Genomic DNA, 17,209 nt, shown 5'->3' with positions numbered 1-17,209 from the left:
AATTCGATGCTTGTAAACAATTTGTAATTATAATTAAAAAGTTTATTTTTAAGATTACTATATCTTGACATTTTTTTATTTTCTGAAATAAGAATAAAACAATAGATTGACAAATAATTATCAGAAACACAGATACACGAATTAAGAATAAATTCAAATCTTAATAACAGCAACGAAAAAAAGATACTTAATTGGTTTTTCTCTTTTTCTTTGACTTAGAGGCAGATGACTTCCAGTAATAAAGAACTTGGATTGCCAAAATAACGTTAACTGTAGTGGCTGATACATAACTTAATATCACCACATTATCTCCCGTTTCCTGAATGGAGGTAAATATTCTAGCAAAAGAGCCTAGCGCAATTAGGAAAATGGTTAAAGCAGATAATTGACCTGTATGACCATTCCTACAGTTGGCAATGACCTGGAGAAGCTTTCCAGAAACGGCGACGGGTATGTTTGCCGTTTGTCCATACCAGAGTATATGTTTCGGTAGGGTAAGAGCAAAGGTCGTGAGAGCAGCATAGGAAACAACAAAGAGGAAAGAAGTAAAAGTTCCTTTAGAGTATTGTAAGATAAGTGTAGCCACAAGAGCAGTTTGAATAGAGAGAAACAAAATTTCCCCGTAGGAAGTGAATGGAAATCGAGATGCGTAGCTATAGACACCGCAAGCAGTCGCACTTAGGAGTTCCAAAAGTGTTCCCATTAAACTCAGTCCTTCCGATGAACGGGAACGCCATATCTTGATGACTTGAGGTAATTTAACGAGAGTTGATCCAAAGATAATAGCTATTCCAAGGGCTTTGAGGAAAAGAGGAATCATGCATTTATAATTCGTAAAATTGAATAAAAAGAAAATCTCTTCAAAACATTTGGGAGTGATGAGATCAAATTGAAGCATATAATTCTCCAACACAGAAAGGCTCTTCTCCATACTTCAATAATTAAAACTTAAGTTTTAGAAAATAATATTAAATTAAGGCTAGATAAGCTGCAAGCTGCTTAAGCAATTCCACACTATCAATAAATGTATAAACACCGTGTCAGCAAGGACTTCTAGAGCAGTAAATCTGGAAACAAAATTCAATCAGCTGTTCACTGAAGGCTCCTGAAGGTTTAATCAAATCATTCCCTGAATTATTGAAATTTTTTATGAAGATGAGTTTTACTACCCAAGAAATTCATTTCAAGAGTACACTCTTTCCAGGCAATAGGAAATGTTTGACTTTGATAATCATCTTCCCCACCTCTAATCTAATATTACGAAAGGAAAAATAATAGTAAATAGTGAAAGTGCGAAAGATGAATTGTTTAAAAAATGACATCGTTATGTAGATTCAACTATTTTACATCTAGATCAGGTTTTATTTTCTAGTCCCAAATTTTTATATAATAAATTATTGAAAAATATAAACTTTTAGTTTGAAAAAAACTAATTGGTGACACACTACATTATGCATATTATTTAATAGATAAAAATTCTAAGCTTCTTTTATTCACTACAAGAACTTAAAGAATAATTTATAGCTATATATTATAATATTCGACTCTATCATATTAAACATAATTAATAGAATAGAGAAAATCGAATAAGTTAATTTAATTTCAGACTGCAATCAACAACTATCTATATTATGTTTCTGGCTAGATCTTCCCCCTTAGGCAGTATTTTTTATACGTCAATGGGTTGTAATACTGTCTGGAGGAGCACAAGCTCCAATCACGCAACCTTTTGTGATGAAAAACATTACTTCTTTTTTTTGAGAAATTCGACTAAGTCATCTCATAACATGTTTGGCAATAAATTCTTGGCTTTTTGGAGGATTATAAAACTATAATATTTGTCGTAGTTAATTGTAATTTTATATTTATATCACGTGGTATTTTAAGAAACTCTTCCATTTTGGATTAATATTTGGAATCCTACAAAAAAATATTTTTGAGTAAAAAATGATGAAGTTATACAACTTAAAATCCAATTAGATTTATTTATGTTTAAGTGTTTTTTACCGTAAATTATACTAATTATTCAAACTAATGAATTTGTCCTTCATAAATAAAGTATCAACTTCAGTTCGTCTTTGTACAAGATAATTATGTAGAAGGTTTCATTCAAATAATTAATTAATATTAAATATAAATATTCGATTGATGTTTCAATACCAATGTGCAAATTCATAATGTCAAGTGTATTTGTACATTTGTACAATTAATTAAATGTATTCTAAGTTGCTTAATTCAAATTGTTGGGATCAGAAATATGATCAAAAAATATTATTTCAAACTATAAATTAAGAATAATTTATTCTTAGATTTATGTAGTTTTAATAAAAATGTTGATTTATTAATTAAGAGAGTGATAATTTAAATTTAATTTCTATAGTATGATTTGAATAGATTCTTTAGGGTGAATTATAATATTTAGATATCCCGACTCCGATTATAAAAAGAGACAACTTAGAGACAAATATTTTTAAGTATCTTGAGTTTACCAAGTCGAATTTAAAAGAAAAAAAAAAGAATGATGTTATTCAACAGAACAGGTTGCGTGATTGGAGCTTGTGCTCCTCCAGACAGTATTAGAACTCATTAAATATATAATATATGAATAAAACGTAACAAATCTATATTGGCCAAAAGTCACGTGATTTTATTTCACTTTTATCTTTTTAACTTTTTTTTAAATTTTTTATTAATAAAATACTAAAGGACTCCCTATTAAAGTCTTAACAAATACCTACATGATCGAGTACAACATAATATTGTGTGCATAGTACATTTAGAATAACTACAAATTCATAATAATAATTTGTTATGTATATATACTTCAAAAATCTGTATAAATACGTAATAAAAATAATCTGAGATAACTTAAATTCTTTTTGAATTGAATTGCTGTAATTTACGATCGACTGATTGGATGATAGATAATAAATTATTATACACAAAAGATGTTACAAAAATGTAAGTTTTATTAACATTGTATTTATAAAATAACAATTAAGATAACCAGTTCAAGATAAACATCCGCCACAAATAAAACCAAATTTGTATTTTATTATTGTTGCTCGATTTGATTTTGTTTATAAAAAAACTGTAAGTAAAACCATAGATATATCTGATAGATTGATATCCTGCACTGATCCCAGTTTCCTCTAAGATGAAGCATCAACCTTTGAATTCTTTTTTTTTCTTTTTTAAGCTTAAAATCATTCATACATCGTAAACAGGACCTTGACATTTGAATTAAGGAAGACATACTATTTATATCAAAGAATTTTTTATTTTTTTTAGTCATCAATATAAACCAATGTATATTTTACCTATTAGATGTACCTAAATTATGTTCAATCGTTCTAAGCAGATCATTTGTTTTAAAAATTAGTATCATTTGCTTATTGACAAAGGCTAAGAGATCAGCTATTTGCATAATGTAAAGCCCTGCATTTTCTTTCACTTCATTACTCTATGGACAAAAGAATATATATTAAACTAGTTTTTTTTTTTTTTTTTTTTTTTTTTATGTCTGGTGGCAATTGCTTAAAAATGTTCTTATGATAAAAAATTAAGAAATATCAAGTTTGAACCATATTGATCAATGTTCAGAGATTGTAAAATTTTTAATTTAGTTTTTTTCTAAAAGAAGATACAAAAATGACATATAAAGTATTGCTGTATCGCGTATAGCAGGCATCCCCCCCCCCTTTTTGTAATACTTAAGATCAAAATTTTCTTTGAAAGGTGGTTTTCAATGTCATATGAACATTGGGTTTTTATTACTATCTCTGAATTTCTTGGACGGTTTTCCAAAACGAGGAATACAATTTAGTCATACAAGAGTAATTTACTGTGCTAGGTGAATGCCATAAGGGAGATATTCAATGATTATGTGCGCTTTTTCAATCCGAAAAATGCTTTTCAATAAAGTTTACATTATACTTTACAAATAAAGGGGGGAGCTGTATACGCGGTACATCATTACTTTATAGCTCCTTTTTGATAAGAAAAAAATCTATTTAAGGAAAAAATATTTTAAAACTTTTACAACTTTAAAGGTGATGCACTAAATCTCTAAACATCGATCAATATAATGATTCATTTTTTATAAAAGGAACATTTTTGGAGTATGACCACCAGACATTTTGAAAAAAAAAAAATCGAAGAAGAACCAATACATATATAGAAATGTAACGTACTTCAGCCTTTGTTTTTTTTTGATTTATCGATCCCATGCTGTATAGAATTCCATGACCGTCCTGTAACCATACAAGCAAATAATCCATACAGTTCTCCAACTCCAAGCTTGTCAGCAGAATGTCTAATTCCTTCAACATCAGCATTTAAAATATTAGTCCAAAAATCTGCATAATCCAGTCTAAATTGATTTGTTAGTTGCTGAAAAAAGTACATAATATGTTAAAGTAATTTACAAGGGGCACAAAAATCATGTAATCAAAAATACGGTGTATAGTCCATGATCAAGTAGCACAACTTCAGTCTCCCCACTATCATTTTTCCTCACTAAAACATTTCCTGGGTGAGGATCACAATGAACGTATCCATGCTTAAAAATCATATCAGCATACATTTTCCCGATTTTTCTTGACACTTCGTACATATTAATACCTTTTTTCTTCATGTACTCGACATCATTGATATGACCACCAGAGAAATATTCCATGACAAGCACACGATCCGTTGTATGCTCCCAATTAATTTCAGGGACTCGTAGCCAATTGAAATTTAAAAGATTCTCGACTTTTTCTGCATTCATACCTTCCTGTACGAATGAAAGCTCTAGTGGAAGATTTTTTTTCATTTCCTCAGCGAGCCACATAAACTCAAATTGTGGAAAAACCATTTTCACAGTTTTGACTAAAAAGTTCATTGTGTAGATATCCACAAAAGAGTGATTTTTTACGTATCGATGTTGGACCTTGACAGCTACTTCTCGACCATCTTTGAGAGTAGCACGGTGAACTTGAGCCAAACTTGCAGTTCCAAGTGGTTTCTCATCAAAATCAGAGAAGACTTCATGGGGCTGGTGAATATAAGAATAAAGAAATATATATACTAAAAGAGTCATTATATTGAATAAATTACATGACATCCAAGGTCTTCCTTGAGTACAGTGAAAACGTCATTTAGGGGCATTTCAGGAGCTTTATGATGAAGTACCTTCATCGTTTCCACATATTCGGAAGGAAGTAAATATTCTAAAGCACCTATATGCTGTCCAACCTTAATAAAACAGCCTCCGTTATCACAACATAGCTTTAAAAGTCTTTTTGCTGACCTCAGATGCGTCTCGGATTTCAATATTTGATACTCTTCAGAATCAGGATCAATGAATCCTGAAAAAAGTGTTTGTTTGTAGTCTAATCCGATTCTACCGACAGTCCAAGCCGCTCTTCCAAATCGAACTGCACCAATATTATTAATATCCAATGGTGTATCGTTATTGACTGTCTTGTAAATACCATAGCCAAGAACTCCAATGCCTAAGCCCCCAAAAATGGTCTTGATTACACGGAAGCGCATTCCAATTAATGTTCAATTGCCCAGCCTTAGTCTTTAGCAAACTATTACAACTTTTACTTTGAAGGTAGATACCCTTAAGTTAACTCCACTGTCCAATGAAGTGATAGGTAATAGTAAAAACAATAAATAAGTATATATATATATATTTTAAAGTAAGTAGTGATGCTTCATTTTGAATTTGTTTCCATATGATTGCGGATTACATAATGACGAGGGTAATATAATTATTAATTGCAATGAAACAGCCTCAACTTTCAATCAACTTCAGTAAATAAATATAATAAACTAGTAAAAGATAATTATTTATTTAGGAAGGTTGATCTACATTACTAATAGGTTTACGCTATGAAGTTGAGAACTGTAATAAACCACACGGCAGTTAAGAAATTTTTCATTTGGACAGCAGGTATGAACATTTAAATTACATATATCTATAAGATAATAATGGATAGTATCCGTCTAGTGTCTTCCTTAAAAACAAAGGGAATTAATTTAGTACTAATAATAACTAATAACTTAGATTTATTACTTATTAGTAATAAGTAATAAATCTAAGTTTTAACGGACAATAGCTAGTAAATAGCTAGACTATAGTAATAGATGTGTATTGTTCATCAATAATTAGAGATAGAATTATAAAATGATGTAATCGTCATTGTGAAATATTTTGTCGTAAGAAGGAATTGTAATCAAATGGAGTGATCCGATGTATAAAATTGTCGTTAAGTTAATTATTAAAAAGAAAAAGGTTGAAGGGATGGGCATCCCGCTGGCTACATATTGTAGGTTACAATTTGTAACACAGGGCCAGTAGATTGAAAGTGTGAAATTAGACGTCATCAGAGGGTCATTATTTGTGATGTTTTGTTGTGTTTGGAAAGCCGTGATTGGTTAAAAATAGAGTGTTTGAAAGCTTGGTCCAGATTTTTATTGGTTAAAATCCCACTAAATAAACAGCAACAGCTCGTAAACAGTTTTCCTTCCCGGGATTTTACGACTGTTCTTGAGATTAAAGGGTGAAAGAGAATCCATCTCCCAGATATGGCTGAGGAAGAATATATTGTGGATCATATCATTGATAAGAGAATAAGGAATGGGAAGACAGAGTATTACTTGGCCTGGAAGGGTTATGGCTCGGAAGAGAACACTTGGGAGCCCAAGGAGAATCTGGACTGTCCGGAGTTGATCAAGGAGTTTGAAGAGAAGTTCAAGGCCAAGAAGGAGAAAAAAGATGCAAATGGATCTGCAAGTATTGGATCTGCAAATTGTAGTGCGTCAACTGCATCTGGAAAGGAGGCGAAAAAACCGAACGCAGTGCATCCGGAGGAAGACTCGAGGCCCAGAGGATTTGATCGTGGCCTTCAGGCTGAAAGGATCATCGGGGCCACGGATACTTCTGGTGAGTTAATGTTTCTTATAAAGTGGAAAGGATCAGACGAGGCGGATCTGGTTCCTGCACGACAAGCCAATGTCAAATGTTCCAATGTTGTGATTCAATTCTACGAGGAGCGACTCTCTTGGCATTCATCGAGTCAGGATGAAGATGAATGAAATCACACACTTTGTCATTTCTCTCCTTCTTGACACTTAAATAAACTTTTTTAGAATTGAGATAAAGTTCACTCTGAATCTTCTATCCTCTAACTCCTGCTCCAACGTTTAATCCTTTTATTTTATACGGATTTTATTTTTTTTCAGCTCTTGCATTTAAACATCTTTTGCTGTCTTTCTTACATTTTGTTGAAACTATGGTTACTCTATGATCCACTCGAATAAACGAAATATTTATCCTACGTTCGTTTCTTTTATTATTTATTTACTTTACTTTCATTTATTGTTTAAAGAGGAAATGATAAAAACAACATCAATTAATATTGATACACAGCTTTACCATGTCTTTTGAATAATACCATACAACATTATATCATTACTAGGGGTGTATCGATGCATCGGAATTGGCAAGAATCGGTTTTATTTGAAGTATCGGATTCTGCTCAATACTGCCGATTCCACTGATACTTATGCATAATTATATACATATAAGGATATTATGACTTATTTGAGCACCTTTTTGGAGACCAAATTACGGTTACAAATCAATAATATAGTTAGACTGGACTAAAGGACTCAACTTGCTTGAGTATTTTCGGCTAGAAGACGTCGCTTAGACAAAAAAAAAAAAAAAAAAAAAAAAATTAGACGGGACATTGTCAAATTATACAAATTTGTAGATTTCTACAGGAAATTTACATGAACATAACAATTTACAAATAACCATATATTTAGTTCCTAATAATTAACATTTGAATTGTATCATGAGTCGTTCTAAAAGTCCGTAACGGTAGGAGTTGGTTCAGCGGTTTACTTTGAAACCATTAAGTAACTTTTTCATTAAATATTTATTTAGTGTATCTTTGTTGAATAATATTGTTTATAACAGAACTGAAGTTGAGTCCATATTTTCTGAGTCAAGTTCGAGTCATCAGTATCCGTCCCGGTCCATTACAAAAGACACGAGTACGAGGACTGGTTAATACATATTTCAATTTCTAGGGCAAGCATATAAAACTCAGTTGGGAAATGGAGATTGTTTAAGACCATTTGATCTCATGTGGACCGAACCATTAAAATAATAAAAAAATACCCAATTGTCGTTGTGGGAATTATTTTACATGGACATCTAGAGCTATGCTCGAGACGTCCATGCATTTTATTATCAATGAGCTAGGTAGCTGAAATTAGATCAGAGGTCGAGGGCTAGAAGGATGACTTTAAATATCTAACAAATTCCCTAATATGAAATTAAATGACTCCCGAGCCAAAGAGAGTAATTAACTTTTTAAAATTTAAATTTATTAATAACTAATTATGATTGATAAACTTATGTATTTTTTTTTCTATTCATAATCAATAAAAAGTTAAACCTTAAAAAAGTAAACAATTATGTTATTTGCTTATGAAATTCCTTAGTACACAATAAGGAATCTGTTTCGGAATCGTCAGCAAAGATAGTATCGGAACCGGAATTGGCTGCAAATTTGGTATCGGTACATCCCGAATCCTTACTCATTCCTTATGCATAGTCTATGTATAATGAATGAGTTAGCAACATAGATAAGGATCATATGGGCTACGTTCTGTATCTGTCCAGTAATTCAACCCTTAGTTATATCTCTTAGCATAATATTTTAACCTTTGTAACACCCAATACCTTTCTTTTTTAGCCCTAAAATAGAACACCCAACGAAGCCTCATGAATATGTCAAATCCATAAATAATTAATTTACTAGCTACTGATTTGGAATTCAATATGTGTGTCACATAAATACAACATGTGACGAGAAAATTTTATGTTCATGTATACTTATTAATTATTTTATATATAACACATAATTTATATTACCTACAAATAACATATTACATGATTAATAATTATATATTTATGTTTTGTGTACATCTTATAAATAGTATTTTAGCAAATTCTACAAGCTGCAACCAAAAAATAAGATAAATATTTTTGAATCAAGTATTTACAATATTTGTGGGGAAGATAATGAAATAATTTAATATTTTTTGGATGTTACACATATTAATTGTGCAATTTTTGACTTGCATAAATGAGAATGACTAATTGTTAAGCATTTTATATGTGGCAAATTGGATTATTCAATTATCTACGCAGGCCGGTACTAGTATTTTTCTTTGGTATTTTGAATATTTTTTTCAAATTTTCCTACTAACATATTTTTTCGACTCTAATATGAGGTGACTTTAAAAAAAAAGAAGCTTGGGCCCTTCAATTTATTTCAAAAATATTAAAAGGTATTTTTGATAAATAATTTGGTTAACCTACAATCGAATGATGTATTTTATTATAGAAAGTATTGTTTTTTAATCCGTATTATTGATTTTTTGGATATCTTTTCCTAGTCTCTGTCGATATTTAGTTTAATGACGTTTTTTCTATAAGTCCTTCTGAAAATAAGTAAATTCAAGTTAATGTATTTGAAAGTCTTGCTAGATAATTTCTTGCTATATTTTAGTTTTTCAAAGGGCCTTCACGTTATCAAAAATTAAAGCCTCACCCTGCCCCATCAGCCTTGGATCCACGATTGTATTATTCCTAAATATATATGAATAAGTTAATTTAACGGATCAAAATTAATAATAACATGGTAACAAGAACACTTGCCAGGAACAAGGCTTCAATAATGTCAGCTAAAAAAAGCCACAAAATGATATCGAAAACGGTGGTATCTGTAAATGATACAGTAGTATATTACTTTTATCATATTTATTGTTTTAGGCTCAGTTTTGTCGCAAAACCTATATTGAAGGGTTCTTGAATGACGATCAATTAAGATGTTTTTCCAAGAAAGGAAAGAACTCTAGAATCAATTGGTCAAGTCCAACAGTTAAAAAAAGTACTAAAATTAGGGTAAACAAATAAATAGAATGAATGAATTTACGATTCTGTTATCCCTTATTTTGAAGCTATGTCTTTTCTTATGAATTTGTAATGGTTTATTAAACTTTTCAGATTTGCTTGTGGTTCGTCAGGGTATGAATCTCTTCTTGATCAATGATTTCCTTTACCCTCGCTGAGGATACTTCCCAGGAAAACCTTTAGGCATTTCATTTGAAAGCGGTATTTTGAATGATGTTTTTGACGTTTAAAATAACGACCTTCAGTGAAAAAGACAAAAATTGTGTACTATTGATGGCAGAAATGATCATCAAAAAGTCTAAAGACTATGATCAACGGCTAGACTGTCTAATGGGGCAAGATACTCTTCCAGAACACACAGACGAATATGCGACACATATTCTTGTGATCATATTCGCTGGAATTGCAAGTAGATGGAAGCATGTTGTTTGTTATTTCTTTACTCCAGATTCAATTAATGGGTCTGTATGTGAAAAATTACAAAGGATGTCGTCAATAGAGCTTCTGAAATTGGTCTACGTGTAAGATCAATTACCACAGATATGGGCCCATCAAACCAGGCAATGTTCCTTTGGAAGGGAGTTAATTTTGGAAGAAAAAATGAAATTGTCAACTGTGCCCCTCATCCAGCAAATCCAAAAGAAAATTTATACTTTCTTTATGATGTTCCTCATCTTCTAAAAAATCTTCGAACATCTTAAGTAAGCAATATTGAAATTATTTTGCCATCATTTTTTGGGGAAGAAAGACATTTATCAAACCATATTGTTTCTGTAAAACAAATACAAAAACTGGTAGAGTTAGAAAAAGTTCAGGAATTGAAAATTGTTCTAAAGCTGTCTAAAAGTGTCATAAGCCCCAGCCACTTTTCAAAAATGAATGTTGCTGATGCAATGACTTTTTTCCCCCATGCAACAAGTGCGGGCATGAGATATTCTACAATCCAGGAGTCTGATGGGTCAATCTTATTAATGGCAGAATTTATCGATCTGATTCGTTCCTGGTTCGAACTCATTACCTCTCGATCACCGATGATGGTTTTAAGTAATCAAAATCTTGACAAATATAATGAAGCTATTCAGATTTTAAAAAAGGTAATCGAAGTCATTCGTCAATTTCATGTAGGAAAAAAAGTTATTGGAAGCCATGGCAGACTGGTATAATTTTGTCGACAACTTCCATCCTTCAGTTGCATAAGGAACTCCTTGATGAAGGATTTTCATTCATTTTAACTGGAAGATTTACTCAAGATGCTGTTGAATTTTTTTTCAGCCTTATTAGGTACAAGAGCCCAACTCAAACATCATGAGAGGCTCAAAATAATCTAATATTTGCTTTAAGTCAGTTGATGAAGGAAAAAGGATCTTCCAATTATCAATATGATGATGGCGAATATCTAATCGATTTCTTAGATGATTTAAAAGAAGGAAGAAATAAATCTGATGAAGCGGATAATGCATCTTTTCTTCAAGAACTAACTCCTCGGCTAGAAGAACATACTGTGTTGTCTGAACAACAAACCTATGTCTTATATTATATTGCAGGCTATATTTTAAACCAAATTAAGACATATCAGTCTGTTTGTTCGGATTGTCTTAGTTTTGTTATTTTGGACACTAATGATAGTGGCCCGTATTCAAAACTCCTTGATCTATAATATTATACCGGCCAATCTTTATGCCGCTATATCAAGAAAATGTTCGAAAGTATATTAATTGCAGCCGAGAAGCGAATTCGCAACTTTACTAAAACTAAAAAAATTAATGATTTAAAAAGTATAACAAAAATCCTGCAAGATATAATTGAAAAAAAAATAAAAAGATAAATATATCCCTAACCGATTGTCCTAATATTAAGACAAAAATTATTAGAAAATATTGCCTAGTTCGCGTTAATATGTTCGCAAAACTTACTCAAAAGTTACGAACAGAGGAAGGAGGAACAATGTTCGGTCTAGCAAAAGTGGAAGTATGCATGAAATGGTGCAACACATTTCTTGATAATTGGCCACATTTAATTATATGTATAGTTTATATTTATTTAAAAAAATTAAATACTTTAATATAGATAATAATAAAAATATTAACTATTTTATAAAAAATAAATATTTTAAATTATGGATTATGACTTATGAGAGAAAAACGACTACATATTAGTCGGTGCAATAGCTGTAGATGAATTTACCTTATTTCTTTCCTTTATATTTTTGTTGTTGTAGATTTTTTGTTTGTCCGCTCTTTCCCTTGAGTCCTTACTCCTTAAGTAAAATCTAAAAAATAGTCTTGTTATGGGAGCGTTCATTTTTTGAAGGTTTGAGATGGGGTTGTTACTTTTGGTTGTTTTGAATGTATGTTTAGTGAATTTTTTTTTTCTAAGTTGTTAGTTGTAGATTGTGGAGTAAGGAAGATAGGCCTGTTGTAGTTATTTCTGGATGAAAATGAGCAGTTACACAGAGAAGGTGGTCCGAATGCGGAGAAGAGAGGATGATAAGGAGGTGATGATTGAGGATACTGAAGAGGGAGAGTATTCTTCTCGAGGGGAAGGGTCTGAGGAGGAGTCCGAAGAGCGACGCTCTCATCATCATCGGAAGAAATCATCCAAGAAGCACCACAAAAAGCATCATAAAAAGGAGAAGAAAAAGAAAAAGAGGAGGAAGCGATCTTCTTCACGAAACCCTTCCCTCAGCCCTGCTAAGAAGATCAGTCGAAAGTCTAGTCCCGATGATACGGACCATGAAGGTGGTGACAGAGCCTCTACACCGGAAATCATTGATGTGGATGCCATTGAAGATGGGGAAATTTCAAGTCCAGAATCTAAAATGGAAGTGATTCCTGCAACTGCCCAAAACTCATCTCGTTCACCTCCTTCAATTCTACCACCTGCAAATAACAATAGTAAATCATCTCATAGCAAGAGTTTGAAACGTCGTCGATCCCCCTCATTTGTAGAGGAACAGACGACCAAAGGGCGCTCTAAAAAAGAAAACAAATCAAGCAATGGAGAGAATCGACATGATAAACACCTCAAAAGTCCTGAAAAACGATCCAAGTCACCATCTAAAGAGGATAAAGATTCTTTTAAAGAGTCCTTAAGTATTGAGGAAACAAATAAACTTCGGGAAAAAGTGGGTCTCAAACCGTTAAAGGTAGATGCAAAATCAGAGTCTAAGAGTTCAAGCAAGGATAAACAACCATCTCCGACTCAAGCTCAAAAAAATGAATCTAAAGATTCTTTAAGTGTAGAAGAAACGAATCGCTTACGTGCAGAAATTGGATTGAAACCCCTCAAAGTCAATAATGTTGAGAATGGGGCCACCAGTGCTAAGACAGATTCTCATTCCGAATTTTCAGAGTTTGAAGTTATACCTTCTAGTCTCAAAAATGAGCGTCATAGACCTCCTCAGAACCTTGCTGAAATATCTAGAACGGAAAAAATGCGGAAAAAAATACAAGAACGCCGTGAGAAGAGGCGTCAGGAGTCAAAGTTGCTATTAGTAAGAGGTCTGGGAGATAGTGACGATGAGGAAGATAATTATACATCCTGGGTTAAAAAGCAAGGAAGACTCCAAAAAGAAAAAGAGGCAGCTGCCAAAAGAGCAAAGATGTTGGATGAACTGGATGATGATTTTGGAGTAGGAGATATCATAAAAGAAGAATTTCCCAAAACACGGAAAATCAACTATAACCAAAAAGATTTGAAAGGACTTCGAGTTGAACATAACGTTGACAATTTTTCAGAAGGGCAATCTGTTATCCTCACACTAAAAGACTCTGATATTTTAGATGACACTGAATCTGACGTTCTAGTAAACGTGAACATGATGGATGATGAAAAAGCTAAAAAGAAGATTGAGGATGCTAAAAAAACTAAAACAGGTTACAATCCTTATGATCAGGAAATGGTCGACGATGAAACTGGAGAATTGAAGAAAAAGAATCTTTTGGATAAATATGACGAGGAAATTGATGGCGAGGCGAAAAAATCCTTTCAAATAGGGTCTGTAAATACGTTGAATAGAGATAAAGAAAAAGAAAGGATCCGTGATAAATTGAATAAAAATCTAGTTTCACTCGAGCTTCCTGAGAAGAAAATTGCCTCGGATTATTACACTCCAGGAGAAGTTGTTGCTTTTAAAAAGACTAAAAAGAAAAAAAAAATCAAAAGAAGGATATTGAAAGCTGATGATCTTATTAATATGATGAACAATGCACCAACAGAATCATTTGGTTCGAGGAATAAAACGTCTGGTCCTAAAGAAATTGAAGATCAAGATACGGGCGAGATAAAAGACTTAAGTAATGTAAATATTTGTGAAGAAGATAAGAAGGAAGAACTCTCTATGGCCGAAAAACTTAGACGTAAAATTAAAGAAAAACTGAATAAGAAAGCAAAAACGGATATTGGAGACATTTTAATCAATGAAACTCCTATGAATAATGAAGAGGTTTACTCATCTTCTGGAGCTGAACTTATTGGTACATTTGCTGATGACGAAAAAAATTCTAAAAATATTATATTAAATGAAACATCAGAGTTTTGTCGTAATCTGGGTGCGTGGACGTCGAATTATGGTTCTTATGAGGCTAAAGATACAAGTAGTTCTAGTGTATTAGAAGAATTTGAAGATTCCTTGAAGAGTAGTTCAACAAAAAATAGAGAGGAGAGATGGAGAGAAATGGATATGTCCTGCGGAGAGGATGACGCTGACACAGACAAAGAAGATGATAAGCAAAAACCTGATGTGGAGTCGGTTACTATTTTAGACGAGGAGCCTAATTTAAATGTCGGCGTGGGATCTGCTATCAAAATGGCTGTCAACAAAGGGTATTGGGAATCTGATGTTCAAACAACATCTGCTTCTAATTTAAAACATCTCATGTCCCAAAACTATTTTATTGAAGATAAGGTTCGAGACGACGACCGAGCCTCACGGAGACAGGATCGATATGGAGGTGGTCCTACTGTTGCTTTCCAAGAGAAGAAAGATTATGCACCAAATATCAAATTAGAGTATATCGATGATTCGGGTAGGAAACTAAATTCCAAGGAAGCATTCCGATACTTGAGTCATCGATTTCATGGTAAAGGGTCTGGTAAGCTAAAAACTGAAAAGCGAATGAAAAAATCCGCAGAGGAGAGTATGATGAAAAATATGTCTAGCACGGATACTCCTTTAGGTACTGTTGAGAAAATGTTAAGAAAACAAAAAGAAACATCAACTCCTTATTTAGTTATTTCTGGGAAAAATCAGCATCCAGATTTGAGGAAATAATTAATTCGTTCATTTAATTAATTATTATAATTTTTTTGTTAATGTTATTGGATGACACCTACATTTCTAATAATCTATAACTTTAAATCCTCATTTTTCGTAATATGTTATTGAAATTGAAGTTAGTTTTGATTATAATTATATATATGCACGTTCTTTTTTAAAGAGTCAATAAAATGCGATAAAATAGTAGCGACCTACGGCTAAGTCATACAATTCTTTTAAATACACATAGTATGTATTTTCTAGTTTATTTGTATTTATTTAAATACATTCATATTATTTATCCATATAAAATCGAATTTTTTTAGTGTCTACGCTGTTAAATAAAAATGCGTTTTTAAAGTTACTTTCCAAATATTCATATGAAATCAATCATGAATTTGTTGAATAACTAATTCTTATTGAAAGTCAAATTGAACAAGATTAACGTATTTAATTCACATTAAATAATTTAGCAATTGGAAGTTTAGCTAATTTGATTTTTAATATGCTGCTATAAGGAACTTTTATTGAGTCTATCGAAGCATTTTTTTGACAACATTTATTAAATTTATATATATATACAAATTTTGTACAAGTTGCAACCAAAAAATGAGATTAATAATTTAAAATGAAGAATTCAGTTTATGTACTTCTGCTAAGTAATATTGCAAAAACTTAATATTCTAATAATGTAATTTTTGACTTTTCCGATAGAAATTACTATTTGAGATATTCTGTGGCAAATGATGAAGTTCAAATGTCCAGAAAAAAAAAATTCTTAAATACTTAATAAACAAGTAACATTAATTAAATTAATTCGATGTCGGTTCTGAATTTTCCTTAGAACAGGGTTACAGTTGAGAGGAGGACGGTGGCATACCCAGACAAACCCGTTATTAAAGATGTGTGTATGGGGGAAGTATAACTTTTCTTGGGCAAAGTTTTTTGGGTAAATTCCAAACACCTACTGTAAAAGACAATGGTTTTTGTCAAATTTTTAATATTTAACGACAGTTATTTTTTTGTCTTTAATATAAAGACACGTAATCCCAAATTCAAAATAAATCATCTGTTTCAGAATAAAGCAAATTTATTGGGAAGGATCTTAAATTTTACTATTTTAATGAAGCCCCAAATATCTACGAGATAGCACTGGCTCAGTAAAATTGCATCTTTTTCTTGAATTGCCCTTGAAGGGGTTAATTAAAAATATTCATTTTAGAAATTGTATAAACAAAATTGAGTATTAATCAATACTGCTTTACTTATCTTTATATGGTTGACTGGAAATATTTTATATAAACTCATGCATGACCAAATTTGCAAATAATCATTTTATCTATTAATTATATGAACTAATCTATAAGTCAAGAGCAAATAATTTTTTTGTTACTGAGGTCAAAGTTAAGCTTTTCACAAATCACATTTTTTTTTGTATATCGAATTAACTTTTTTTCTAAAAAGAGAAGAAAAATGGCCAGAAAATAACGTGTACATAGATAGCTCCTTTTCCCCAACTAGGGCTATTCTTCATATGATTGTAGATAATTATTTACAGTTTAATTCAAGTTTTCAACCAATCAACAATAATTAATAAGGAGAAAGAAGAAGAAAATATAAACCCAACGAAAAATTAATTGAAATTTGTTGATATTTTGGACCAAATAAAACAATCATGCATTTATTACAATTTTACACGTAAGCCCCAACAAATACATGATATCGGACACCGAAATCACTACTAGTAAATTCTTGCGATCTATGACATTTGATGAGAAATCTTAGTGTCTTCAGCATTGAGTCCCAAAAAACCAAATGCTCGAGATTTTTATGTATTTGTCAAATGCATGTACGAGTTCATTAAGTAAAATATTAGACATTTACTAAGTCTACTGTATTAATAGCATATTTTATTAAAAGCGTAGCTATACATTTGTTAAAAACTAACTAATCAAATTTGACATTGG

General features: G+C 31.6%; 4 protein-coding genes across 5 annotated transcripts; 2 read left to right on the top strand and 2 right to left on the bottom strand.

The window, feature by feature from the left end:
- Positions 1-41: 41 nt before the first annotated feature.
- Positions 42-1,041, bottom strand: LOC121117969 (mannose-P-dolichol utilization defect 1 protein). The gene has a single exon (XM_040712509.2). It carries the CDS (start codon positions 929-931, stop codon positions 188-190), a length of 744 nt encoding a protein of 247 aa, XP_040568443.1. The 5' UTR covers positions 932-1,041; the 3' UTR covers positions 42-187.
- Positions 1,042-2,951: 1,910 nt separating this feature from the next.
- Positions 2,952-5,841, bottom strand: LOC121117394 (aarF domain-containing protein kinase 1). Of its 2 annotated transcripts, none has more exons than XM_040711810.2 (5): positions 5,101-5,841; positions 4,460-5,038; positions 4,194-4,392; positions 3,321-3,463; positions 2,952-3,257 (listed from the first exon to the last, which is right to left on the bottom strand). In XM_040711810.2, the coding sequence occupies exons 1-3, from the start codon at positions 5,536-5,538 to the stop codon at positions 4,195-4,197; spliced, it is 1,215 nt and encodes a 404-aa protein (XP_040567744.1). In that variant the 5' UTR covers positions 5,539-5,841; the 3' UTR covers positions 2,952-3,257; positions 3,321-3,463; position 4,194. The 2 variants fall into 2 exon arrangements, with proteins under 2 accessions (XP_040567744.1, XP_040567745.1); XM_040711811.2 differs by having other exon boundaries at positions 2,952-3,230.
- A 738-nt stretch (positions 5,842-6,579) lies between these two features.
- On the top strand, positions 6,580-7,331 carry LOC121117395 (chromobox protein homolog 1). The gene has a single exon (XM_040711812.2). It carries the CDS (start codon positions 6,580-6,582, stop codon positions 7,087-7,089), a length of 510 nt encoding a protein of 169 aa, XP_040567746.1. The 3' UTR covers positions 7,090-7,331.
- Positions 7,332-12,217: 4,886 nt separating this feature from the next.
- On the top strand, positions 12,218-15,453 carry LOC121117279 (U4/U6.U5 tri-snRNP-associated protein 1). The gene has a single exon (XM_040711656.2). It carries the CDS (start codon positions 12,417-12,419, stop codon positions 15,255-15,257), a length of 2,841 nt encoding a protein of 946 aa, XP_040567590.1. The 5' UTR covers positions 12,218-12,416; the 3' UTR covers positions 15,258-15,453.
- The last annotated feature ends 1,756 nt before the right edge of the window (positions 15,454-17,209 follow it).

This window comes from Lepeophtheirus salmonis, chromosome 5 (genome assembly GCF_016086655.4).
Source record: "Lepeophtheirus salmonis chromosome 5, UVic_Lsal_1.4, whole genome shotgun sequence".
NCBI classification, from domain to species: domain Eukaryota; kingdom Metazoa; phylum Arthropoda; class Copepoda; order Siphonostomatoida; family Caligidae; genus Lepeophtheirus; species Lepeophtheirus salmonis.
This window is presented reverse-complemented; position numbering and strand designations above follow the sequence as displayed.

Excerpts from the sequence above, each read along its gene's own strand:
- LOC121117969 (XM_040712509.2), bottom strand. The coding sequence starts at position 931 with ATGGAGAAGAGCCTTTCTGTGTTGGAGAATTATATGCTTCAATTTGAT.
- LOC121117394 (XM_040711810.2), bottom strand. The coding sequence starts at position 5,538 with ATGCGCTTCCGTGTAATCAAGACCATTTTTGGGGGCTTAGGCATTGGA. Across the intron at positions 5,039-5,100 it reads AGGAAGACCTTGGATGTCAT|CCCCATGAAGTCTTCTCTGA; the intron begins GTAATTTATTCA and ends TATATTCACCAG. Across the intron at positions 4,393-4,459 it reads TTGATCATGGACTATACACC|CAACTAACAAATCAATTTAG; the intron begins GTATTTTTGATT and ends TACTTTTTTCAG.
- LOC121117279 (XM_040711656.2), top strand. The coding sequence starts at position 12,417 with ATGAAAATGAGCAGTTACACAGAGAAGGTGGTCCGAATGCGGAGAAGA.
- LOC121117395 (XM_040711812.2), top strand. The coding sequence starts at position 6,580 with ATGGCTGAGGAAGAATATATTGTGGATCATATCATTGATAAGAGAATA.